Source organism: Gambusia affinis, linkage group LG01 (genome assembly GCF_019740435.1).
Source record: "Gambusia affinis linkage group LG01, SWU_Gaff_1.0, whole genome shotgun sequence".
Lineage (NCBI taxonomy): Eukaryota > Metazoa > Chordata > Actinopteri > Cyprinodontiformes > Poeciliidae > Gambusia > Gambusia affinis.
This window is the reverse complement of record NC_057868.1, coordinates 33,096,120-33,124,003: the sequence shown is the minus strand read 5'-3', so window position 1 is coordinate 33,124,003 and position 27,884 is coordinate 33,096,120. Positions and strand designations below refer to the sequence as shown.

Here is a 27,884-nt window from a genome sequence, read left to right as displayed (position 1 = left end):
TGTTAGCAAACACTGGTCCAGCTGATTAAATTTGGATAATGAAGATTCGGAGGCTGAAGGTGTACGTGAAGGCAGCATTGAATGACCGCCCACGCTGCCGCCGCCGAACAGGAGCTGTGAAGGAACAGCCCCACAGACTGCTGGCTAAACTTTGTCCCCTCTGGTTTCTCTCACCGAGCCGACACCTCTTTGTTTCTGTCGGGGTCAAGTACCGCATCTTTCACGAAGGCTTCACACCGAAACCACAGGCGTTAGAGACGACCAGGCGCGCTGGTGACAGCTCCGATATTTTGCTGAGATCCACAAAAGAGGAAGGAGGAAGGGAGGGAGAAGAAGGAAGGTGGGACTGAACAGAGCTTGGAGAAGTTGACACTTCGGTGTTATGTTGGTTACTTGTTGAATAAGCTGCGTGTACACACATACGACACTGCAGCCTTTGTGGGCAGCGAGCTGGAAGCTGGTAGGTTTATTATAAATTTACCTGTATCGATTATTGGTTTGTTACGTTGCCGACATATTTGTTTACACTGTTGCAAACACTGTACCCTTCTGTCTCCACACCTTTCACGTTGACCAAGTTACATATTTGAGTACTCAAGTGTTTATAGAATGTTTCATTTTTCACCCCTTTGTTTTGCTACAAGTCTCATTTAACTATTTCACATAATACATCCCCTTTTGTGATGTGTCAGGGTCTTCTAAAACACCATGAAGGAGTGAGAAGTGGGGGCAGAGATGGCAGAGCTGGAGATCGACCAGTCCAACCTTCCACGTGTCCAAGAAGGTAAACACGCGCTCACACACACTGAAATATATAATTGCAGCCTTGATAGAGCCACAAGTGCATGGAAAGTATGTGCTGGAAAGAAGTCAGTGTGGTAAGAAACCAGCCTCTGTTACTAAACTGCAGACTGCGCTACAAGGACTATTTCATTCGTTATACCTCGCAAGGAGAGCTATGGAGAGCTGTATAGTGATGCGGATAGTATTAATGCTCAGATAGAGTTTAAAGGATGTTCATTTGGCATCAAGGGGCTGAAAACGTGCAAAGAAAACATCCCCCAAACTATTACAACCCAAGCAGCCTGAAAATTGATTCAAAGCAGGATGCGTCCGATTCAGACTCAGACATAAAGACTCATTGGACCGTTCCATGTTTTCCAATTGTTGCCTCAGTTTCCTGTTCGTCGCTGACAGAAGTAGCACTTGATACCGTGCTGCTGTAGCCCATCTGTTTCAAAGTTCAACACGTTGTGTTTTCAGAGATGGTACCTTGGTTGTAATGAGTCACTATTTGAGCCACAGCAAACTTTTTCTATTATCTTGAACCAGTCCACCTGATTTCCTTTCAACTCCTCAGTTGTGTCATATTACCATCCACCACTGCCACTCAGAATATTTGTATATTTTAGGATGATTCTCTTTAAAGCTGAGAGACAGTTGTGTGTGAAGCTTCCAGTAGACCATCAGTTTTTAAAATATTCAAACCAAAACAACCATGCCACGTTCAAAGTCACTAAAATCATTTTCTTGATTATTATGATGCTCAAGAAGCATTAAGTTGTTGTCATGTGACTGGGTGACTTGCTATTTGTATTAACAAAACAATTTCTTAGGTGTGCCTAATAAATTGGCAGACATGTCAGCAGAATTTGTTTGTATCACAAAACAGCTGCTTACCTGAAAAGTTATTGAAAGAACTTTTGAATGACATCAATATCATGGAATTAAAACTTTCAGCATTTTGAAAGATGAAAGTTTTGTTTCTAAATTGTGACCTAAAATCACAAAAAAACAAATTTCTTTTTTCTACAAATCCTTGTAAGAAACATTCAACAACTATCTTTTGTAAACAAGCTAACCGCTGCAGCTGTTAAATGTCAGTTAATTGACCTGTAATAGTCTTTTTACTCTGCCCAAAGATCAAGTCCATTAGAAAAGTCTCAGTGTTCTTGATAACGCCGTGTTTTGACTCATTTCAGGGAGCAGTGTAGTCTTCCTGTGGGTCGAGTCTTTGGCTCCATCTATACAGGAAGAAGATGACACCAGTGGGTTAGAGTAGGAGGGAATTTTCCACACAAAGGTTCCCTGATTCTGCTGTACACAACTGGATTTGTCGTTGACATCGCTGGTATGCTGAGGGCAGATAAACATTAGGGAATGACTGAAAAACTTGATGCTTTGAATGCAAAATAGATAAGGATCCTTATGTGTCCTAGTTATTTAAGTTATCTTTACTGACATATGATGGCTTTGTAAAGTAGCTTTTCGATCTGACCTTTTTTCTCATTTTGCTATGTCACCACCACACAATTCAATGTATTTTATTGGGATTTTGTTCAGTAGACTAACAAAAGGTTGTGCATAATGATGAAATGAAAAGTGTCAAAATACTTTACAGATTTCAGGAGAAACATGCAAAGACTGTCATGTAGGCCTGTGATATGCCTTGAAATAAGAGCTCAGATTTTTTTCATACCAATTTTCATCCAATTTCCTATTTTAATCAATTCTTTTCTCCCCCTGTCTTTTTTGAAAAAAGAAATTAGAAATGGCAACATATGTTCAAAGCACCATTCTGGGGTGTTATCCTGAATTCAAAGACCAGATAAATACAAGTGGTAAAACAAGATGGTGGGTGCTGGGTGGGCTGACTTCACTCTGAACTAGGAGAGCCACAAGAAGTGGGGGTGGGGCGGTACAGATTTTCCCAAATTTAAAAGTTCATGAACAAAAAATGAATCGATTTATCACCCATAAATAAAACCCAGAGTTGTGGAGAAATTTAGGAAAGGGGTTTGTTACAGAACAATATGACACGTTTAGAACACCTTGCATCATCTATAAATGGAAGAAGTATGGCACTGATGCACACTTATTAAGTCATCTACGTCTATCTGAACTGAACCGAACCGCTTACTCTTGAATTGGTGAAGAGCTGCAGAGATCCACAGCTCAGGTAAAAATGTCTGTTGACCATTGTAGAGTTGCAAACTAAAGCCGTGTTGAAAGAAAGCAACAAAAAGTTCAGTTTGCAGTTTGTCACAAGCAGTCGAGCACCTGGTGAGATCAAACAAAATAAGCTTTCTGGCCTGCCTGCAAAATGTGATGTGCTTTGAGGATGCTTTTCTTCAGTGGTGGCAAAGAAGCTGGTCAAATTTGATTTATTCAAAATATCCATATTTTGTAATGAAGTCCCCAATCAGACAAATTCAATTAAAAATCTGTGGCAAGACTTGATAAATAACTAATTTATTTAGGAATGAGCAAACATTTTGGTCTGCGGATGTGAAAAAACTTCTCTAATTGCACTGATATGTAGTTTTATAAAGTATTCAGTAGAGGAGGGGGGCAGAATAGAAATGTGCGCCAAGCGTTTCAGATTTTATTTGTAAAATATGTCTATTGTCATGCATCAGATTCCATCCACTTCACAATTACAAACCACAAATCACAAGAGGAATTAAAATTGTTTTTTTTTTTGTGTGTGTGTGTGTGGTTGTTTTTTTAATTCAAGTCACTTACAGTAATACTGCTGCAAAAGCATTTAAAAATACATTGCAGACCAAAAAATGCGGCTCTTGCTTGTTTATGAATAGGAAAACACTCAGTGGTTAGGAATTTCTGAGCTGTGGCTTGGATATAGATGGTTGGCTCTGTCTTTGGCATGTCCACACTAATGAATGGGTTAGGAGTAGGTCTGCATGTCTTTTATCAGGGGAGATAATTCAGCACTCCACTCTTGTTTCCACACACAAAGGCCACTCTGTGCAGCTCTGCAGTTTTCATGCTTAATCGAGCCGAGGGAAACGCACAAACAAAGCATGTAATAGCATCTATAAACTTGTCAGCGGAACAATAGCAGTATGTAAATCAGTATGTCTGTTCAGGATAATTGTCCCCCCCCCCACTCCCTGCACATTATTATCCACTTTGACCAGGCAGATCTCCTGAACTTGCTGGCACCGGGCTTATTTGGTTAACATTTCGATGTTGCTGGAATTCCCAAGAGCCTTGTCCCTTTTCACCTACATTGTGTTGGGTTTTTTTTAACTAGAAGTGTCTTGGCTAAGCCAGCTCTCTTTGTTTTTGTTGCCCCCTTCCCCTTATCTATTCCTGTTTTGGCTCTCCTCTGGCTCCTCTTGACACAACCCTGATGTGCTTTGGGAACGCAGCTCCCACTGGAATTTCCCCCACCTCCCACTCATTCCTAATTCCAGTCTCTCCAGCTGACCCCTCCGGTCCCATTACCCCCCTCACCTCCCTTTGTTCTCAACGACAGCGAGGTCTACTTCTGGAGCTGCTCGGGAGCAGTTCTCCACAAGATGCTTGGATCTGTGCCACAGGCAAGCTGTCTGTGGGTAAAACTTTTGCAGAAAAAGCGAGGAGAAACAGAGCTGTCCAGAGGGTGGAGAGAGAGAGTGTGTGTGGGCGGTCAGTGGGACATTTTGGTTGAAAATAGAACCCTTGTCATTTTCTCCTTTTGCTGCTTTCTTTGTTGGCGGGCTCTCACTACTGCAGCTATCCAAGCAGCAATGGAGATGGAAGAAGACTGTCTCTGTGCGTGTGAAGTGTTGCTCCCTGGAGCTGCATGCCTATCATAATCTGCATAATTTTGTCCTGAATGATTTTCTGTCAGCTCTCCTCAGTCGGTTGAAACTGTTCATCAAAAATCATGCAGGTCATAGTTTCCTGTTCAGTAATTATCTAACAGTAGAGTGCCAAACATTTACCCTCTTGTGTATAAACATTGCAACCTAATGTGTGCTTTTTGATTTACTATCCTCTTAGAAAACAGACAGGCTTGTTAGAAGCTTTATTAAGAAGCTTACGGTAGTCGCCTGGATTTGCGCTGAACATATGTTTGTTTGTTTTTTTTCTTTTACCATCAGGCCTGAATGCCTCACTTTCTTTCTCTAAACTTGTTCAGCGATCATTGTTACACACAAGGCGTAACAATTAAAGGAGTTAGGAAAAACAAGTTAAACTACATTTCAGACACAGCCACACCCGCCTTTAGGCTCATGCCAGACAAGACGTGCCATTTTTTCCCCCATCTCTCCATCTGCCAGCTCTTCTGTCTGTGCTGGAATTAAAAGGGAACTGTTCTGAGCTGTCACTTTGCCCTGCCGGATGAGGCTAAGACTTAAATTCAGCCCCTCCCTCGCCGACATGCAGGTTGGAGATCCATTTAGCGGCTATTCCCCTAAGCTTCACAACAGGTGTAAGTAGCAATAAATGTCTTTGTTGGGTTAGTTTTACGCTTCCAGGGGCAAATGGTTTCATTTTTGGTGTAAACTGACCCCTTCGGGGCTTAGTGGTGTCTGGGCAAGAACTTCCTTCTTGTCTACAGTAAAAAAAAAGAAAAAAAAAATCACTTTTGCTTTGTGTATTCAGTAGCACTTGATCGTACATCGTACAGCCTCCTTTCTGAGGTAAATGTCAAAATTAGCTTCGTACACAGGCTAATAAATTTGAAAATAAAGTAACATAACAATTATGAATAATTTCTTCTGCCACAATATAACTTGCCTTTACAGCAGCTTCACTTTGTGTTGTGGCTTTTGTGAACATTTTCTGTTGTGAAACCAAACCTCTTTTCATCTCCTTTACTTTCTGGCTCCTTTGAGAGGGGTCCAAGTCCTTATATTTGTCCTGGTGTTTCGTTTCATAGTGTCGTCTAATATTGTACTCCTTAGTTACTGACACGTTTGCTCCACAAACAAGACAAACAGGTCTGTTGTTTACATATGTGAACAGATATTCTGTCTCCCACCTGTCCAGAAAAGTTCTATTTTCTGCCTTTCTTTTCGCCGTTTTTTGGTAGGATAACACAGTGACAGCTGTAGTTTGAGGTCGCAGTGTGGTTTGGAGGAGAGGGGATGCGGGGTGCGCCGGGGCTGTCAGCCGAAGGAGTGCGCAAGTAGACGGATCACCACCTTCCTAATACATCTGTGTCCGTTACCATAAAGGCTAGTTGCACAGAGGAGTCCTGATTGACACGCCAAAAAACAGCAGAGCATTATGGGATTTGTAGTCTAAGCGGTGAATGCGGCGTCACAGCGTTGCCACCGTATAATACCGCCGGGCCGGCTCTAATATTAATTTTAAATTGCCCCGCGGGCCAAATATAATTACACTGCGGGCCAAATTTGGCCCGCGGGCCAGAGTTTGACACCTATGTTCTAATCTCTTCTTCCAGTGCTCTCTGAACATCTTTGCCAGGTTTGAAACATCTATTATTGCAATGCTCCATTTAATAGGGGGAATAATTTACATCCTCCTGCCTTTGGGGGGCGTTGGAGGATATTTACTTGAAGTAAATAACGCTCTGTTGTGACCTTTTATCCATCCGATAACCTCAAAGGATGCAACAGCTAAAACAGGCTTCCACAGACTTTTGGAAATGACACAAAAGTTTGTGCTAACAAAGTCATAACCTAACGATGTCTGGTATAACAAGCGTCAATGCTCTCACACAGGTCAAATGTCACAGCAATGAATAGAAAAAATGTTATTCAAATTGTTTGAAGTGGCTCCGATAGAAGGAAACTCTCATCCATTTTCTGATTGAGTCTGCTAATAATTTTTTGTCTAATAGGAAATAGTATGTTTAAAGCATTTAACCACTTTCTGTAGATGGTCAGGAGATTATTAGGCAAGGAATTATGCAGTGAAAACAACATAACACCTGGTAAAAAGTATGGCATTCCTAACAGCCATATGTGATGTACCATTAGAACGATGACAAAATGATTTGTTAGGCAGCTGCGCTAGTTATTAACTCCAGAGCAGTTCTTTGTTGTTTGATGAATAATGAAAACCTGATTTGATCTGGTTCACAGAGTTCTTCTGCGGTATTTAAAAGTCAGAAGAAGTAAATCTTCTGAGGTTTTCTAAATCTGAAAAAGTTTGGAAGAAAAGAAATGGTGTGATAAAACTTTCACATTTTATTTCCTGTCTCATTCCCTTATTCATATAAAAAAGGCATATAAAATCTCAAACAAGCAATGACATGCATGCAAGCTTGATCACTAAACTTATCTGCTGTTATTTGAACAAACGTCTGACTGTAGGTGTCAAACATTGAGCATTAAACCTGGAGATATTTAAAATATGGCATGTTGATCTTGAACAGATGTAGAAACATTGTGTTTGCTAAAGTGGGCAAAAGTGTTACTGGTAATTTAAGTCTGAATCTGAAAGCAATTAAAACGCCCTAATGTACCAAAACACAAAACAACAAAGACAAACAAAAACTGAACCAGTGAATTTCTAAAAGCTTCACCTTAAAAGTATGAGAAGACTGAAACTCAGAAAAACTGCCAGAAAATGCACAGTTTCGAATAACTTTTTTTTTTTTTTTTTTTTTTAGAAATTCTAGTTGTTTTTTCCCCCATTATGTTTTGTAACTAGTGTTTGTATGGTTTGTAATTTTGGGGTTTTATGTGTCTGGTTTTCTGAATTATAGTTATATTTTTGGGCCACTGTAGTTGTCAATAAGTGTTGAGTTTAAAAACACAGCAGGCAGTTTGAGAGGGCGCAGAAATATAAACGCAGAAAAGCAGGAAGGAGTCAAATTCTGAATGTTTCAGTGGTGAGCGAGCTGCACAGATGGCTCCTGCTGTCTGCACATAATAACCTCAGTATTTTATCCTCACATTCAGTCGTGTCATTCGCTACTCACTTTGTATTTCAAAGCCTTTACTTTTTTAAAACCTGGTAGCTTGTTTGGCATTTTTATCTGATCACTGAGAGATATTGAGAGCTTTAGAAATTGAGAGGAAGGAAACACAACAATGGTGCTGTCTGTTTATTTGAGTTACTCTTCAGTTTGTTTGACAGATGTGTAAACACTCAGGCTGTGTTTTAGTTTCCGTCGTGTCTTTCTATGGAAAAACAGATATAATGGCTGATAAATTATGATTTACATCATAGGCAGCAGATATTAGTTTCATAAAATAAGATTTAAACTCTGTTTGCCTCAGTATCTTAATATGTTGAACCAGAACACTTTCTGTTTTCAGAGGCAGCAGGTTATAGCTCACAAACTTTGCATGCTCATTTGTTTGTTAAATCCACGGCTGCTACCAGTCACTTGGATCTTAAGAGTTTTTCAGCAAACATTTTTGTTTTAAATTGAGAAACAGTGGTGCACACACATTTTTGTGAAAAAATTGATGAGTGCTAATTTTAGCCACATGCATGCTTTGATTAAAAGTCTGTGTCTTGTTAAAATCCAGATTTCATAGACATTGAAATCTACTTAGGCTGTAATTTATGCAAAAATTATAGTTGCACTGTTTAGCCTTTGTGTCAAAAGCGGTTATTAAAATAAAAAGCTATTCTCAAGTCATCCTGAAGCGACCAAGAGTCTTGGAGAGTTTATTTTTCCCTTTCAATTGCTCCTGCAACACAATGCTAAAAATGTCAACAAGGTACTAGCAAATTAAAACATAGACTATATATGTGCTATAATCAGTATCTGAAGCAGAATAGACTAACGTGCTCCGATTGTTGAAAACCTCATGAGCTGGATTGTGTTTACAAAGTAGGCAAAATCATTAAAACGTGGTGATCATATGTTGATTTGTAAATGTCTAAAGTGTTGGAAAAACCTGTTGTGAATCAGATGTTAGATCGTCTTAACTCTGTTCTTGCTAAACCCAATGCACTTTAGTCTCAGGCCTGAGATTATAAGGATATGCTGATGTGAAAATTTGGGCCAATATTGATATCCAGTATTATTAATATTTACTGATCTATTTCTGACCATTTCAACACCATGAAGAAACAACCACATAGTGCTGACACAAACGGTAAAATGGGAATAAATATCGGTTATTAAAATCTGCACATTTGTAATTGTCGGTACTGAAGTGTTAATTGACTAACATCGGCCGACGTCACTGTTGATGCCGATATATCACGCTTACCTAATTTACGTGGGATCATTGTGTTATGTTCCTTTAAATGTGAAAACAATGTAAAGTTACCGTGGCATTGCATAAATTACGTCACTTTAAATTTCTGTAGTTTGTTGATTGAGTCAAATAGGAAGTTGTAAATCCAAATATGCTTTTCAGCTGGTGTCCCATGTAGTTGTGCATTTGGTTTAGTTAAATTCTATATTAATAATTAATCTTTTATTTTTGCTAAATATTTAACAATTATTGTTTGGACACTGAAGTGCTTCTGGTATCTGTTGTTTCAGTTTGCCAGACCTTTGCTGTGCTCGAGGATGGAGTATTGGCACACAGCCTGCAAGAGCAGGAGAGTAAGTATAAAATGAATCATGTATAAATAGCTAAACCTCACAATGCAAAGTAACTGAGCTGCTTGACTGCATTGAACTATAATTCAGTAGTTGTGTACTGTTACTTAACAGTCTCTTGTAGAATATATTTAAAGTCCAAATCAAATCAGATCCAATTAATATTGGTATATGTTACCTTTTTGTTCTCTTTGCCTTTAGTTGAGCAATACTACACCACCAATATCCAGAAGAACCAACTGGTGCAAAATGACATCCGGGTAGCCCGGAGGCTGCAGCATGAGGAGGAGCAGCAGCGGGCTCAGCAGAGCGCCCTCCTCAGGCAGGTTTCCAGACAAAGGTAAGCCACTCCAGCTTCTCTCTCAACTCACTCTGATGCTCCAATAATATGCTATTGGGAATTTCCCACATGCAGTGTGTTTGCTCTGAGATCAGATTATTTGTTTTAGTAAATCATGAGCATAAGAAGCCGTTTCCTTTCCTGTTGCACAGGGAAGAGCAGGATTTCGAATACGCCCGGGTGATTCAAGAAGAGCTCCAGCGAGGCGCTGAGGAGGCACACAGGAGGGAGCAGGACGATGAGGTGAGTGTTGTGCAAGAATACAATAAATTTTATACTTAAAAAAATTAAAACATTTTAAAGTAACAGTGTTCCTTTATATGTTAAGAAAATTTCCATTATATGCAAATTGGAGATGTTTTAGTGTTGTTTGTTCCTGTTTTTAATATAGCAATAAAAATTTAATTTCCCAAAAGTCAAGAATGCACATAGAGTACCAGAAAAACACAGCAATTAAATCCTTACCAACTCATAGTTTAATAGCACCATTAATAGCTTGCACAACTTATCTCTAATATGTTTTTCTTGATAAAAACAGTCCATATATAAGAGCGTCAGTCTTCACATATGGTGTGAACACGACATGGAGGTGCTAATAGGATTCAGGTTCAGTCTCAGGTTAAGGATGCTAGCTTTTTTTTGTTTACATGTAAACAACACTTGTAAGGTAGAATAATACTTAATCGGTTTTGCTCAGCTGCTGGTTACATTGAAATGAGTTAGCCGTTTGCTCTGGAACATTTTATTGAACTGGATTGTTTGGGAGTTTAGTAATAACAAAAATACTGATTTCTGTGTCCAGGCGACCACAAAGGCAATCTTATTCTTTAAATGTTACCATTAATCCCCAAGAACATCAACTTTGGAGCAATTTGAGTCACACATAAAACATTTGTTTATGAGGCAAAGGGTGTAGTTGCCAGCTGGCAGCCTACCGTTGGAACAGTAAGGGGCTAACAAATAAATTGTGAAAAGGTGCCAATTATGTTAACGATATCTTAAACCTCTGCCACGTTGTACTGAACCAAAACTGGAAAAAAACTTGGTAAAATCAATTTACATTATTAAAAAAAACTTTTGATTATTGCTGCACAATAAGCACATATGTAAAAATGTCAAGACTTTCTCATGTCATTGCTGGTCACTTACTCCTAAAAGATACAATTCCTTCTTTGTGGGGACCAAACAAGTATTTGGAAGAATCTATCCCAAAAACAAGAAAGTTGCACATTCAGCTCCTTTTTGAGCTACAGTTTTTAGAGCACAGTGGATTGAAAGAAGAAAATTATACTTTAATCAGACAACGGTGATTGAGTGGTCTATTATTAAAATTAATAAAAACAAATGCTAATTAATCATAACTTGGCCCTTTGAGTCTTGATTTCAAATGTCCGCCTAGTTATTTTAATTGTACGGAGTTCTTTAAATGTCCTGTGAGTAAATATATTTGCCAATTTATCCATAACAACGAGAACTTTCAATACCTAACAGTACTTTTTGTAATTTACCAAAAGAGCACCCCTCAGATTAATTTCACTTCCTTCTACTGTGGGGGAGAAATTACCGTAATAACCCGATATTGGCTGGAAAGTGCAACATCTCCCCTTTCAGAAACTGTTGGAATTTCTCAGATTGCGCAAAGTGTGGTGGAATTGTGGAACTGCAGATTTGGCTGGATCGTCACCGTTACGTTCGGTCTAAAACGGGTGAACGAAATCACTTACTCGTTTCAAATCACTTTCAGACATTAGACTAGAAGTAGAACATGTTTGGTGAATTACTTAGAAAATCACATTTCTACAAGAAAATATGACACTCTGGACATTTACCTGTCAAGAGCAGAGCAGGGAGTGAAATATGCTCAACTTTGCTTTCACTCTCATAATTGCCTGAGTCAGTAATGGCCAGCAACTGCAGAAAAGTGGGTCTGGGATGAACTCGCTGTCCCTGTAGAGGAGGGGTCACCAACACGGTGCCCGCGGGCATCCGGTCGCCCGAGGGGACCTTGTCAGTCGCCCGTGGAGCAAGTTCTAAAAATAGCCATTGTCATTAGGGAGCACTGCCAAAAAAATTATTAAATTAAATGTTTTTACCTTGAAATAACATTTGTTTATTTCTAGAATAAAAAAAAAAGAATTATAATCAGGTTTAAAACAAATTGCTTTATGTATAAAACTCTTTTCTAGGGTTAAAGTTCAGAATTATGCTCAGACGCCTGCAGGATATTATCGGAGGGCAGCAGCGCCTGCAGCTGTACCCACTCTGCGTACCTTGAGATTTTCATGAGCGGAGTTTCATCCAGCTAGTAGTTCGAACAGCGGCCGTTTGGATCCCGGCTGAGTTTTTTTTACCATGTGCTCAGTTCTGTTGGGTCAGCGGATGGCAGACATGTGCCGCTACTGAGCGTCTCAGACTGCGGGTTAAACTATTTAATCTAGTTAAATGTACCCCAAAAGAGTAGAAATTTTGCAAACATTGTTGCTTCACCTTCTCCTCTGGACATCTGACGCCACCTGAACCTGAGAATCGATATTCTCCTCTTTCCAAGGATCACACGGGTAGGCTTCGCTTCCATGTCTTTATTATTTAACATCGTTTGTTAAAAAAATTAAATAAAAATAGTCCACTGCTTTTGTGGCCTAGGTTTGTGGTGGTTTTGCGTTGGAGAAGTAGTTCTGCTCTGGCAGGTCATCTTTGGCTGCATCTGGATTTTCTTATGTATTTTCTAATCTTGACAGAGTTTTACCTAACTAAATAGTGACCTAAGGTTATTCTTAATGCTTGTTTTTGCAACTGAACAGTTTGTTTTATTGCTTAAAAAAAAATTAAAGCTGTTATACGAACAGAATGTTGTCTGGACATGATGGTGGGGCCAGATGGCAAGCATCAATCACTTCTGGCTTGTTTTCATCTTCCCCCTAATGGCCAATCCTAAAACTTCACCCTGGGTTACGTTAGATCATTAGAAACAAACAGCAACGCTGCATACGGAAAAGAAAAAAAAATCACTCTGCAGTAAAACTCCCCATCTGGTCCGGCACTCTGTGCTTCAAGGCCACTCCACCATAATATTTTTCTTTACGCGGTAGTTTCTTTTTCTAGACAAGCCTGCATATAAAAGCACATTCGTGAAAGACAGTGAGTGCCATTCATCTTTGCTGAAAGGGTCGGGTTTAAATTCATGTTTATACTCTTAGTTGGATGTTGAAAGAGACAAAGCCACTTTAATAAAGCTGACTCAATTTCCTGAGGAAAGAGTGACAGTGATTGTGTCATAGTTTGGGGGTTTTGAGCGCTGTGGCTCTTTTGTATAGTTGAGTCTTTTGCAATAGTTATCATGATTTGGAGGAGAAATGTGGAAGCCTGACAACACCATCCCAACTGTGAGGTGCTTTAGAGGCAACATCATGTTGCAGCTGTGTTTTGCTTGCACTAAATAGAAATATGATTACATATAAATATTGAAGAAACATCTGAGAAGAACATAGGCAAAAATGAGTCTCCCAAATGAGCAGTAACCCCAATCGTACAGGAAAATTTCTTACAAAGTGAAAACAAAGTCAATGTTTTGAAGTGGTCATGAGAAAGCCTTTATTTCAGGCCTATGGAATTTTTTTAGGCAGAGCTGAAAAGGTGTGTGTGTGTGTGAGCAACACACTGTTTGATAAGCTTGTGGAAAGATACCCGAAACACTTTACTAAAGCAGTTCTACCAAATACAAAGGACATTTATGTAAACTTGAGAATAACAAGAAAGCATTTAGCATATAGAAATCATTTTGGTAATTATAACTGATAGTCATATCAGTTATAATTATCAGACTAAATATTAAGAAGAAACAAAGTTGTTGGTTTTTTTAAAGCAATATATTCTAATTTATAGAGAAACAGCTTGCTGTATTTGTTGTTGTTTTTTTCACATTTTCTTCAGGTCTTTTACCTCTTGCATGTGCATCGATGTAAATGTTTATTTTAAAACCAAACAAACCAGCAGGCCTTGTGCTGAGGTCTGTTAATACCTTATTTAATAACTGGCCAATCCAAAGCGGTTGATAAACATTTGCCTCCCATTAGGTTGTCTTTAATTAAGAAACAGAAGGCGTTGGTGTGTGCAGTTTTAAATGCCAGATCCCTGTGGCTCTAAATACCTAACCTGTCATGGCAAGCTGCTAATTATGTGCTGATGTTGGCAAAGTGGCCCCTGCTGCAGACAAAAAGGAGCTGTGCTTGCTGTTTGTTTTGATTTATATTGCAAAAGAAGCCTGTAGAGAGAGATTTCATGAAATACACAAGGAGAATTTGCTGATCTTTGGAGAACATAATTAGTTGCTTTTCTTAGAAAGCAGCACCCAGGTGTGACACGACCTCCATCTCAGAGAGGACAGAGACCAAGCGGTGGGTTTTTTAACCACTGATCACAGAATATCACTAACTCTATATTGCAGTGTGTAATCACTGTGTGTCCTGTTGACTTGTACCAGTCAGGAATGAAAGATCATCTCCTCCTGAATGTAGTCTGTATGGTTAGATTTTTTTTATTTTTGTCACTTGGTTAGTTGAAACAGCTTCCTGAGAATAAATAAATTAAGAAGCAAAATATTGAATTGCTTCTTCTTTTGTTTTAAGTAAAATTATAATCCAAAACAAAGAAACAAATAGGCTGTATAAGATGATTTTTTGAATGTTTTGTTCTTATGTAATGAAGTTACTGTCGTTTTTTTTGTCTTGTTTCAATCAATGCAACACTGCCATCTGCTGGCTGAAAGTAACAGTGACTCAAGAATCAAAGTTGCTTTGAATTGTCTTTCCCGTCACGAGTTTCGGTAGAAACGATAAAACAGTCTGTAGCAAACCCAACAGACAATGTTACATGCCAGCCATTTTATATCTGCACTTATTTTTATTGGTGTTCATGTCAGACCTGGTTGCTTGTTTAAAACCACTAGAGGGAAAGAGTTTTGCTGATTAATTCAGATGGAAAACACCCATAGAAGAGAGTTGATTCATAACACTTTATAAAAACAGTAAGATTTTAGTATTTAGTTTGAGAACTAATCAGTAAATTGATTACATTAATAATTAACAGCAGCTGTTTAGCAGCAGTTTAGCTGTTGAAAGCTGCTTGTTTTTCAGCACTGTTTAGATCGTCTATATGTATAAAGAGTTAAAGATAGAACAGTGGACTGAGAAGATCCTCATTGTTGCTCTCTTCACTTTGTATCGTTTTTAGTGTCTCGGTTGACATTTATATTTTTCAGATAATTCTCTTCCTGCCCCTCGTATCTGAGAAGCTTTTCAGTGCCTGATGGATAGTATTGAGAAACTATTTTAAAATGTAATCCAATGCAAGATGTCGATGATACACTAAAAAAAACTATTATTCACTACTGAAAATTTTACACCGAATTAAGCGTGATCATACAGTTGCAACCAGATACTTTCAAAACTTTGTATGGAAAAATGTGCAACCTTTTTTTTTTTTTCACTCTATGGCATTAAATTAGATTTTTTTTAGCTAAATTTCTCAATAATAATGTTGCCAAACTATAACTTCTCTGTCTTCAATAGGTGGTTTAATACTCCTACATAATGTTAATACCTTATTATTTCATCTAATCTGTTTAGAGACCCACTTCCTCCTGCTTCAAAACTCCCCCACACCACGAAGCTTGAAGCTTGTTCCTTTTTCCTCTGAATTTAACAATGGTCTTTATGGCCTCACGCTTCAGTTTTAGTTTCAGTTATATACACATGGTGTATCCAAAAAGTTATTTGTCCCTACATTGATTTTCAAACTGTTACCTGACTCTTTATGTTGACTTCTTCCTCCCTGCGTGGCTTTTCAGCCCATGTTGGTACTAAGCTTGTTCTATGGGGGTAATGAATTTCTCCGTTGCTCTTCCAAAGGATGATGGTACAAAGTCATCAGGAGAAAACTCTCTCCTTGATTAATTATTCTGCCATTTAACAAATGGAAATATTACAGCAATCCTGATTTAAAATACATTCAACCTGATTCAATACAGCAATATGTATGAATGTGTTTTCACAGGAAATAGCTAAACAGCTGCAGGAAGAGGAGGAGCAGCAGGTCAGGAGGGGGAGTCAAGACCAGGCAGATTTTCATGAAGGTACAATTTTTCATTTTGACAAATTGACAGCCATTTTGATTGATTGTTTGTTTGTTTTTTGTATAGCTAGGTTTTGTTTTTGTTGCCTCTTTAGGCGTTTTTCTGGTCTTAGATCGTAGCCTCAGTGACATGGAGCCTCATTTCTGGGTTAGAGATGAAGCCAGTTAGGCATATATTGTCTTAATTACAACTGAAATACAATATTTTGCGTTTGTCTGTTCATGGAAAATGTGAATCAAAGTGTAATGGCACAAAAATATCACTTTGATATTTTTCAAAGCATGTCCTTTGTCCCAAAACAGATTTGAAGCAGTAGTTTTGCTCTGAATCTGTTATTTGCGTCACATGTTGTGTTTTTAAGCATGCCTCACATTGCTATCTGTAAATAGAAAAGATTTCTGTTAATGTGTAAAGCTACTTGTATAACTCTTGCACTTGCAGCTTTTTTAAGGCTGTTTAGGTTTGTTATTAACTGCACTTTTCTTTCACCATCCACTAACAGACTCTCCCATCCCTACTGCTTTTGTTTGCATGTTTATCAATGGTAAAGACAGCACCAGTGATCCTGCGCTGCCGTCCTCTCACCACCACACATTCAGCAGCCCTCACCGAGGACAGTATTCGCCTGTCACCAGCAGGTGGCAGCATTCTACCACTCATCGTGGTTCAGTGTTAACTGGGCCTCAGACTAGTTCTCCCAGGAGAGCAGCATCTCAGAGCAGCACAACTTCATGGTCAAATCAAGGACATGTAGATACCAGCAGGCAAAGAAGGCCTGAGCTCAGAGAGCCTGTGAATGAGGATTCAGAAGACTCGGATACTGTTTTTACTGAACAGCTCTCTCTTTGGGCCCGGCGACTGTATGACAGAGCAAATACTGCGCCTCATCAACAACAGACTTCTTTAAGACCCTCACAAGAGAGGAATTACAGAAGTCTTTGCACTCGCAGCAGCTTCGCAAAGGACTTACCAGGCAGAAAGGAGGAGAGCGAAAACTTTGAGGATGATTATTACGAAAATGATAACGTGCAACGGAGAATATCTAGGAATGTGGATTATAACAGCGATGAACATGAAGGCAGGCCTCAGGAAGCAGATAGTAGGCCAGCCGAGGCCTGCGAAAGGCGATGTCGCCGCAGCGAATCGGTGAGCGTACACAGCCGAAGCGCACACAGAAACAGAGAACTGGCAAGAACCTGGAGCTGCAAGGAGAACCCCGATAAACACGTTCGCTTTCAGGATGATCCGAGAGAACCGGTTAGGCAGCAGAACGACAGCCTGAAGGTGTGGGAGATGCTCGGCCACATCCTGCAGGAGAGGGGTGTGCCTGTGAAGGTCGGTGGCAGTGGGGCGCCGCTGCAGATAAGGCCTCAAAGCAGAGACAGCCAGGTGCTTTATGGGAGTGAGGTCTCCTATGGTGACTCCCAACCACATCAGAGAGCCTTCCAACGAGCCGCCGCCACTAGGCACAGTTTCCATGGAGATATCAGGCAGAGGAGGAGATTGTCACGCGGAGAAAGCTTTGGGGGAGATCACAGAGCAGACCAAGACAGGCGTAATTATAACAGAGAGGTTTGTGACCGCAGTAGTGGAGAGCCTCATATCATTGACAGAGGCACAAGTTGGAGCGAACACCAATATGTAAACATTGACAATAACAGAGAGAGAAAAACAAATCATACCAGAGTAAAGAGGGTGACAAGCGAACGCAGGCATTGGCACAAGATCACAGAAGAAACGTTGAGCTCAGATGAGGAGCAGGAGGCGGAGAGAAGAGCAGAGCGTCCAAGGCGACGAGCGCTACATCGTAGCCAAAGCTTCAGCAGCAGCAGGGGTTCGACCAGACACAGGTCAAGGCCCATAGCAGCAGGTAACACCCCGACCTGCAGCCAACTCTAAATCTGCACAGGGGAGCACTTCCAATGTGTTCTTTCCATCTGATCTCTTAATCTTTACTCAATCATTGCTGTGGGAGTGGGCTTCACCTGTGGCTCTGGTGTCTGAAGTGGGATTTTTTTTCTGTTTTCAGTCTAGAAACTCTTCAGTGTCTGCATTTTTACCAGTCAAGTCTTAATCTGCAAAGTGACTTCTCCAACTTCATCCTCTCATTTCTTGGTGTGATTCCAAATAACCTTGGGCTTTGAGTCATTTATTATTTTTTTTTTTATCAGCCTTGCGATACATTTTACTGTAATCACAGTGAGTTTTCCCCCTCAGGGGCTTCTCTGCAACCAGAGCCAAGTGAGGCAGGTCTGGATCTGGGAGACTTGCATCAGGTCCTACAAGATGAAGAACTGGCCCGCAAGCTTCAGGAGGAGGAAGATAAGCAGCTCAGGAGAGTAAGTGATCGAAGACGTTATACAGATTAGGATTTTGGAAGATAGACAAACAAACAAAAACAAGCATTTTTATAGCACAAAAGGAAAAGATATGTGGTTTTGAGAAAATTAAAACTTATTATTTTAAATTTTTTCTATTTTTTTTTATTGTTTTTCACAAATAAAAGGTATTTCTTTCACTCCTAAATATAATTATTTAGTCTTCCAGTCAGTAAACAAAAGCCATCCTCGTTAAATTTAATTTAATCTCAGTATTAGGGATGTTGTAAGCGACTATTTTGGTAATCGAAACAAATAATCTATGAATTATTCTGATGATTAATTGAGTAATCAAATAAAAATTTGATCAAATAAAATATTGGTAAATTCTACCATAACAACAGTATTACTATCGGATGTCAACATTGACTCAAATTTTTGTATGTGCGACGCTACAATTGCTTTTCTGTAGTTTAGAAAATTAACATGTAACAATAATAGCTCACTTTTTAAGTTGACCTGGACAAAAAATATGTAAAAATCTGAAATATTCAATTTAAGATGCAGGCTCACAAAGACACTACTAAAACTATCTATATTCCAGTCTTTAGTTTATGTATTCATCTTCAGTCCATTTAATAGGTGATCTCTCACGTTTCCCAGCCATTTGCAGCTTTTTATGTCCACATGAGCGACTGAAACACATCTACCAGCTATTTACTGCCACTATGCGCTCTGCTGCCCATTTTTTGCAACTGGGATGATATGAAATTTATTTTCTGGTTTGTCCTTAAAGCTACATTTACATTAAGTATCAACTACAGCACAGCTGCCCTCTGTGCTCAGTCTGTCCCAGGGATGGGCACTCGAGGGCCGATGTCCTGCAACTTTTAGATGTATCTCTACTTCAACACACCTGAGCCAAATAATGAGGTCATTAGCAGGACTCTGGAGAACCTGACTGCACTTGAGAGGTGATTCAGGTGTGTTGGACCAGGGAGACGTCTTAGATTTACAGGACACCGGCCCTTGAGGACCAGGAGTGCCCACCCCTGGCCTACCCGCTCACCGCCGTTCGCTCTTCATCACCAGCAGGCAGCAGCTCTGGGAGGAGAAGGGCTGCTGTACTCCAGGATTCTTATAGATCCCTCCAATACAGATAAAAACTCAGACATTATCATAACTCAATGAAACACCCCAGAACTTTATACTTCTTGCACTTAGCTTTCGTCAACAACTAATTTGCGAAGATGAGAGCGTTGCGCAACAGAAATAATCACCCGGCCGGTACGGTGCGCTACATAACAAAATATCATTTAACGAAGCTTTGAGGCAGGTAATTTTCCTCGAGGAATTTTTAGAATCGAGGAACTCTAATCATTCGAGGAATCGTTGCAGCCCTACTTTTTATAAAGCCAGCAGTTATGTGAAGCTCAAACATTTTCTACAGAACATTAGCGAACAATTAGCATCATGAAGACCAAAGAACAAAGCAGATATAACTGGAATAAAGTTGTGGAGAAGTTTGATTATGAAAAAATGTTCAATCTAAAAATGGAAAGAATCGATATGCACAAATCTAAGGAGGCTTTATTGTCACAAATTAATAGGCAGGATAAAGACGGGTAGCCATGGTAACGCCAGAGAGTTTCAGGTTGTGGGGCTGTTTCCAGTTGTTGTGAAAACAATTAATTGCCAAACACTTCCAGGTCAAAATCTGTAGTAGAAAATTATTATAAGGCGATATCTGCTAGTTATATTGCTCTGGGTTTATTTTAAATTCTTGTACATTTCCACCGGATAAAGCTATTTGGGTTACATGCACAAGGTTGGAAGTTGTTTTCTGCAGCTGCATCAGAACCAGACTGTCTCGCCCCTTGTTTTGGATTCCTTATCCTTGGTATAAAACTCGTGTGTTGTCTCTGCCTGGGAGAGGTTTTCACCCAGAACAGCTTCATTATTAATTGTCTTACAAGCTCTCTGTATTGTGCACAATATATGAATATGCCTGATTGAGTGATTTCACCTGACAGTGCTTGGTAATAGTTTGTTTTTCCACAACAAAATCACTGCCAGATTTATTTGACACCATGCGCATGATGAGAGCCTCGAGATCAGACAGTCATGAACAAGTCAGAGCAAGTCCTGAGAAGGATAGAGTTCACACCTGAGTAGGTAGTCTGGTTCCCAAGCTGCAGCTGCTAAATAACATCTGATATTTGGTGTGGAGCCCAGACAAGTTCGCTAGGTTCAGAGTCTATATATTACCTTACAATAAAATGTTCTAGCACACACTGCATAAATTTGATCTTTAAAGATGAGTGGAAAACGCTGAAAGAAATCCATGCAAAATTATGCTTAAAGTTTAGCACAAGCCCTCTAGAAGGCACAGAATCTTGCGGATGGATGTTTATGTTTGGATGGTTTTAAAATTAAGCATTTTGACCTACAAACGGTAAATTGGCAGATTAGCAGTGAACAGATAATCACCTCTGAGAAAAATGTTGCTGACAGCATCCTGCTGTGGGGAAGGACAGGGAAGGTGGTCGGAGTTTATTTGACAGTAAATGGACTTTAAACAAGTCGAGATTCAACCTCTAGCAGGACAACGATCTGAAACGTACAGCCAGAACTACAACCTACAGATCAAAGCCTATTTGAGTGTTTGAATGGCCTAATTAAAGTCCAGATCTTAATTGAACATTGGTGCTTTGTTTTCAGACAAATCCCATCAAATCTGACTAAGCTTGACTTATTTTGTGAAGGAAAAAACAGCAAACATTTGTCTCAAGATGTGGAAAGCTGTTAGAGACGTTCCTCAAAGTACTACCAGCTGTAACTGCATTGACCCAGGATGGGGAAAATACCAATGCAGGCCACACTTTTCAGATTACTTTATAGGGAAAACAAGTACCAAAATCCTTCCATTAGAATCCTGCACCTACTTTGTGTTGGTCTACTTCTTAAAACCCCAATAAGACAGTGACGTTTGTTAATACTTTTACAAGGTGCTGAAGGTGAGGATTTTGTCACAGGAGGAAAATGAAAAGAAATAATGTTCTTTACTTTCTTAACAGACATCTTTACGCAATTCCTATCCAGAGGGGGACTTCAGGGTTGCTCAGGTTGCACAAGATGAGGTACAATGGTGAATTCCTGTGTTTTGTTCATAACAATATTCTTTCAATTCTTGTATAACATCCTACCTTGATTTTTTGTTATTGCTTTGTTTTGGTTGTAGGAAATTGCACGTTTTATGCAGAAGCAGGAAATTAAAGCAAAGCGAAGATCTCGTGAACTGGAAGGGCCAGGATCATGGCAAGAACACAGAGCGATGATGAACCACTATGACAGGCGAGCTGCAAGAGAAAGACAGGTACACGTGCTCTGTGCACCAGGAAATAAAAGTTTAATTAGTTTTATAAATAAAAGGATCAATAGAGACTTTGTCTTCTTCTTTAGGTGTATCGAGAAAGACTCGACTCGGAGGGTCTCCCCTCCCCGACTGAAGACTGCTCACCTGAGAACCAGCCACCCAGCCCCGTTCACGCCATACCGTAAGAAAATAATGCATCTGTAGTATTAAAGCATCGATTCTGTGTTATGCATTTAACAAACTGACAGACGCTGCCGTTGCAGAAAAGCCCAGCAGATGAGGAACATAGCAGAGGAACTGGATCCAACCTTCCAGGGGCGAGTGCAAGTTCCAGAGAGCTTCCAAGCAGGACAAACTGGTAACGAACAGGATACATGAGTCTCAGCATTAAACAACAGCTTTGTATTCACATTGTTTGCTTCAATTACAGGTCAAACCAGTGGGGCTCTTCCTACAGCCCAATCCGGCTCACAGGACCTAACCCTCGATGAGCCGACGTTCATACCACCGACAAAACGACAGGCGGATAAATCTGGACGGAGTAAACCCAAAGAGAAACGGGAAGGATGCAAGCAACAATAAATTTAAAAAACAGATTGTGCCGATGGGAAATGGGTTTTTTATAACTTTAATCTAAAAAAGGGTTCTCATTGTTTATTGCTTTATCATCAAAAACTGAAAGAAAAACAAAGACAAGCACTTTAGATTAGTAAAGCAAGGACGCATTATCATCACATTTTGGACACTAGAACCAAAAGGGAAATGTTTAATTTGTTGAAGTACTTTTTAAAATGTGTATATTTAGTGTTTAATTTAACAATAATAGCATTAATGTTTGCTTTTTTATAAGTATCCAAAAGTTGTGACCACTCAACCCTTTCGGTTTTTATATGAGCTGAAGTCAGAGCGCCCGACATTAATTAGCTCAGATACAATTCGTTTGAAGTTTCCTGGCTGGGAGTTGGATAAATGCTCCAAACACCTTTCAGTTTGGTTTAACCACAACTGAAACTGTTTCGGTCCGACTGCCAAAAGATAAGAGAGATCACGTTGATGACACGTGACCTTGTTTTTAATCACTTGCACTTGCATGTGTGCTCCCTTTGTGTTTGTTTTAGATGTTATTGTTTACAGCTGTACAGTGACAATCAAATGAACTAACCTGAGGATGAAAACTGATCAACATTAGAAGTTTTTTTTGTTTTTTTTATTCAATGCTGAAGGAAGTATTCATACCTCTTTAAGTTTTTTTTTCTATATTTTGTCACGTTTAAACCACAAAGCAGTGTATTTTATTGGCATTTCATGACAGAGACACAGAGTTGTCTGTTTTTTTAAAAAGTTTTTACAAGTAAAAACCGACGTCGTGTAATGTCCAGGCACAGTTGGTAGAGCTGTTGCCTTGCAGCAAGAAGGTCCTGGGTTTGATTCCCAGTCCGGGGTCTTTCTGCATGGAGTTTGCATGTTCTCCCTGTGCATGCGTGGGTTCTCTCCGGGTTCTCTGGCTTCCTCCCACAGTCCAAAAACATGACTGTCAGATTAATTGGTCTCTCTAAATTCTCCCTAGGTGTGAGTGTGTGTGTGTGAGTGGTTGTATGTCTCTGTGTTGCCCTGGGACAGACTGGCGACCTGTCCAGGGTGTACCCCGCCTCTCGCCCGGGATGTAGCTGGAGAGAGGCACCAGCAACCCTCCTGACCCCATTAGGGACAAAGGTGTATAGAAAATGGATGGATGGATGTAATGTCTATGCTTACAAATGAACAACCGCTTGTTGCAGTTGCACAAATGTCACAGTTTTCAGATTTGTACACAAAATTAACCCTTTACTTCACATTGCCAGATACAAAGGAGCAGATGACAGTCAGAGTTGCTACTTTGTGTTGGGCTTTCACCTGAAATCCCCCAACATCTTCTGATGTTTGTGGTCGTAACATGAGGAATATGGAAAACCTAAGGACTACAGATGCTTTCACAAAACAAAACAGTCTTTTAACAGGATGAGCTACACTCCCAGGTCCAACACTAAAACCTCCTACAATCCTGTTGACCTTTCTGCTACATTTTTATATTCGGTTTAATGTGACACCAAAGACTCTGTCAGAACTTGCTCTGTTTGTTTTATGTGGGAAATTACCTCATAATAAGCACTAATATTCATTCTATTGATTAAAATCTTTGGGGTTTTTGTTTTGTTTTGTTGTTCCTGTTTGATCTGAAAAGAATTCTTTATGCTTTACTTCCTCCTGTTTATTCCTTATTAATGTGGCCACTTCTTTCCTGGAGAATAGTCTGTTTTAATTTCCAGCTGTTCTGTATAAAAGCACAACAAATAAAAAAATACATATATCATTTATTTGGTGTTTGAAAAATGTGATAAAAGTACAATGTAAAACTTTAAATGCAACACAGAATGAATCCATTTTCTGACTTCAACCGAACGGTAAAAAGGTTCTTTAGGAGTGTGTCATTCGCCTTAGGTAGCAGATGACAGAACAAATAAAGTGCTACAGTCAGCGTATGTTTTTGCTCACCTCAGGACGACGCTTGTGATTTTTGCCTGTTGCCCGCCTGAGAATAGTGACTCATAGTCTACACACTTGTGTGATAAATTACAATAGATGTGGGCTTACTTCGTTTCCACCAGAAGCCCACACACGATATTTCTTTGTTCCATTTGGTTAAGAAATAACGCCTGCTACAGTTCAAGCCAGAAATACGTCTTTAAAAAAAAAAAAAAAAAAAAAAACCACATAACCCTTCCTGTTGGTCTTATCTCCCTGGCCACCCTCTTTGTTCAAGTGCCAGAGTTTCACAGGAAACAAAACGACAGTGGGGGTTTCCACTTGACCCTGAAGCCTTGAGTTGATCTATATTTAAAGTTAAAGCTGCCAAGTTTTTATCTCTTTGATATGACACTGAAATGAACTCACGTCATGACTAATGAAAGACCCAAAAGGTTACTTGTGATTCCCGTTGTGCAAGAGGCATGAGTCAAGATACTTGTGCTTATCCTAAAATTTTCTTCTTGTTCCTCCAGTCTGAAGACTCATTGCTGGTTGAACCTTAAGGACAACATGGGAAAACCCCTTCTTGTGGACTTTTTCTGATTAGCAATTAAGCAACAGCTGGAAAGCCCATGAAGTTTTTGCTAATATCAAGTTTTATGCTAAGTTGTTGTGCAGCTTTTACAGCCAGCTGGCTACATTAGTGCATTCACAATTAACCAAGTTAAATCTTTCAGAGCTACCTGGAAGTGAAATATAGCTACAAGTTTTACAGTTGAAACCAGATATTGGCACACAATCCTTAAAAAAAGGCATAACATTTTGTAACAAGTTGTACATTTACTCATATTTAGTAGAATTGCAATAAGATGCATCACTTCAGTCAAAAGATCTGCTTCCATAAGCTTCAGGTGTAACCGGGTCTGTCGAAATTAATTTAGAAGTATACTTAGGGTCATTGACCTCCTCGAAAACCTGTTTTTGTAAGTACAGTTGTCTGTTTGAGGTTTACACTCACTAGCACACACATCCATTCAAGTCAAATATTCTGAATCAACCTATCAGAAGTTGACAAAGCTACTTCTTCATCAACTGGGTTTACCCAAGTTGTTTAAAAGCACTAGAGTCTTGGCGTATGCATTAATACTTTTCTCAATTTAGTAAATATAACTACTGCTGGTAACTAACTGAACTAAAGTAAGAGATGTTTGATTCATTGGCAATCAGTGGGGGCGGAAATAGTTTTGTCTTTTTTATATCATTCATGTAAAGCTGTGGTTTCAGCTGATGAAACACAACGCTGTTGTTGCTTGGCCTCGTTTACATACTCGCACTATTAATAACCAGACACACACAGCAGAAAAGACAACTAAAAAACACAGTACGTAACGAGGTTGATCAATGGAACGAAGGTAAAGGCTAACATTTGCACCAGGAAGGCGTACGTGGGCTCGGTATGACAAATGACTAAAAGCTGAACACCCACTTGCACTGTACTTTCAAATTGAACAACACTGTAGCATGCACTATACAACACTCTTTTCCACAGAAATAATAGCTTAAACAGTTACCAGCGTCACCATACCTACACATTACGAAGAATCTTCTTTAAGACTTAAATGTCAGGAACAGTACAGTGTTTTACAACACTTAATAAAGCTGCTTTGTCCTCCAGTAGGGGAAGAACAGAGTGGCTGCTGTCATTTGCATAAAAAAAAAAGTCACAGTTAAAGTCCACTTGGTTTCCCCCCATCTCAGAATTCCCCTTCCTCTTGTGCTTGTATTTACAGTCAAAGGATAAATAGTAAACAACCAGTAGAGGGACGTCATCGTCGTTCTGCTCCTTCTTTAGGTCAAAATCCTTCAAACTTATGGCTCAGTTTGGCAAAGAATCCCATCTTGTTTAGGATAAAAACGTTTTCCTCAGCTGTAGATGCCACTTTGCTTGCATTCACACAAATTCCTGCTCCGAGTCCTTAGATATGAGTGACTCTGTGCTGTTTCCCTGCTCCTGCTGGGCTTCATGAAAACTGCATTCAATAGCAATCAACGTCCTTGGCTCATCTATGTAACAAGGGAAAAGAATATGACAAAAGTAAATACTCCTACACCGTATTTGGATACTACTTCCTTAAAGTGTTTTAAACATAAAGGATAATTACCTGAAGGGTTACTAATAACAATGGGTGTTTTTGAGGGAGTTCTTTGTGCCTTTTCCTTTTTGCCTTTGCAATGGATCAGCGCCGACACAAGGACGATAAAGACGATAAGACACATCATCAGGGCCCCAATGATCGCAAATGACTCTATTGGCCACGGATGTTCTTTGTTCCCGTCTTCAAAGCAAGAAGATACATTTTACTGTCACTGAAAATAAGCATAAAGTTCAACAGCATCTACTGGATCCTCTCTTACCTGGTTTCTCTGGATTGGTCACGGGTAGAGTTGTCGGAGGTTGAGGAAATTCACATATGATGTCAGAAGACGCATTTCCTTTGAATACAATAATATGAGTTGGATCTGGACACCTTTGAGGAAAAAATCCCAGTTAGTTTAATTTGTCTCTGTTAAATTGGCATTTGAGCAGCCAAAAAAAAAACAAAAAACATTTAAGGGAGAAAGATAACTCACGTGGTTCTGAAGGGCTTACACTTCTGGTGAATTTGGTCATTAAAGGTTCCTTTAGGACAAGGCGTACAGTCACCTGTAAAAGATAGTTTGTTTTTTTAAGCTGATTTCCAAAACATAAAGTTTGCTCAATGGCCACAACCCAATATTTACAGATATACATACGCTTTTTCGTAGGTTCCTGTCCTTTTCCACACTCGTCCACGCAGAAGGTACATTTTGCGTTTCCACAGCGAAGACCTTTTTTACATCCGCACTGTGTGTCACTTTTGGGGGTACAATCTTTCAAATGGACAAGAGCACCTGCAAAAGATGGAAATGAGAAATTAGAATGAGATAGAGCTACAATAAAAATGTATATTTCTGCTTAATGCCATAACATACCAATACACTGGGTGCATGATAGGCATTCATCAGCCAAAGACTGAAGTGTATAAGTTCCACGTTCACACGGAGTGCAAAGCTCTTGAGGATGTGAGCCAGACATTTTGGCCACCCGATTCCCTGCAAAGAAATCCATGCATGCAAAATCACAAATCAGACTCCAACAGCTCTGAATATTTACACTGTATCATGCATGTCCCCCAGCAAATCAAAACTCTGACAACTGTGAATCATAGCCGTAAAACATCTGAGTGAATCCTGTTAGTCAGAGGAATCCCAGACTGGATTAATCAGTCGTATCAGCCAAGCGTTTGTTGTGGGATTAGGTGAAAAACCACTGAAACTACATTTGGTCACATGCAGCCACCACAGAGGAACTCCCCAAAGCCAGGAATACTACGTTTTTTTTTTCTTTGCATTTGCATTTGTCTGTTTAAAGATTACAGAACAATTCAAGAATATTTGTGAACCTGTGCCTTTTTATTTTCATCAAAAATGTCAAACACTGTAAATGTTAACTGCATTTTGTAAGGTGCTATTCTTGTTACGTTCCTTCTAATTACACAATCATTTATAATATGCATCAAACTAACAAATTATTGTTTCATTCTTTGATTTTTCCACTCACCAGGATGACATTCATCACACTTAATGTTGCCTTTGACCTGTGGGTCTACAACCCATTTCTTGCAGCCAACTTCAACGTCTCCGAGGATACACAGGAAGCCCAGAGCGAGAAGAGTGAGACGCAGCATCCAGACGAACCCGGCCATCCTGAAGTGTCAGCTCACAAACCTCAGAGATAATCCAAGAAATAAATGCTTGCTTTTTCTGATTTGTTAATCTGAGATTAGAATCTATCAGCTTCACTGAGATGAAGTTGTATCCAGCTGACGCTCTGTCTGGTAAGCCTCTCTGTGCTCAGACTC

The 27,884-nt window shown here is 39.6% G+C and overlaps 2 protein-coding genes across 4 annotated transcripts; one reads left to right on the top strand and one right to left on the bottom strand.

The window, feature by feature from the left end:
- The first annotated feature begins 66 nt into the window (after positions 1-66).
- Positions 67-23,792, top strand: ccdc187 (coiled-coil domain containing 187). 3 transcript variants are annotated; one of them, XM_044131097.1, is made up of 13 exons: positions 74-460; positions 693-784; positions 9,215-9,277; positions 9,476-9,614; positions 9,767-9,857; positions 15,666-15,744; positions 16,295-17,614; positions 17,962-18,083; positions 21,140-21,202; positions 21,304-21,438; positions 21,525-21,619; positions 21,702-21,796; positions 21,869-23,792. In XM_044131097.1, exons 2-13 carry the CDS (start codon positions 736-738, stop codon positions 22,018-22,020), a joined length of 2,403 nt encoding a protein of 800 aa, XP_043987032.1. In that variant the 5' UTR covers positions 74-460; positions 693-735; the 3' UTR covers positions 22,021-23,792. The 3 variants fall into 3 exon arrangements, with proteins under 3 accessions (XP_043987050.1, XP_043987032.1, XP_043987042.1); XM_044131107.1 differs by having other exon boundaries at positions 129-340; XM_044131115.1 differs by lacking the exon at positions 16,295-17,614 and having other exon boundaries at positions 67-460.
- Positions 23,770-27,884, bottom strand: tnfrsf9a (tumor necrosis factor receptor superfamily, member 9a). Its single transcript, XM_044131125.1, has 7 exons — positions 27,584-27,884; positions 26,956-27,075; positions 26,737-26,874; positions 26,575-26,647; positions 26,359-26,471; positions 26,106-26,279; positions 23,770-26,007 (listed from the first exon to the last, which is right to left on the bottom strand). Exons 1-7 carry the CDS (start codon positions 27,726-27,728, stop codon positions 25,895-25,897), a joined length of 876 nt encoding a protein of 291 aa, XP_043987060.1. The 5' UTR covers positions 27,729-27,884; the 3' UTR covers positions 23,770-25,894.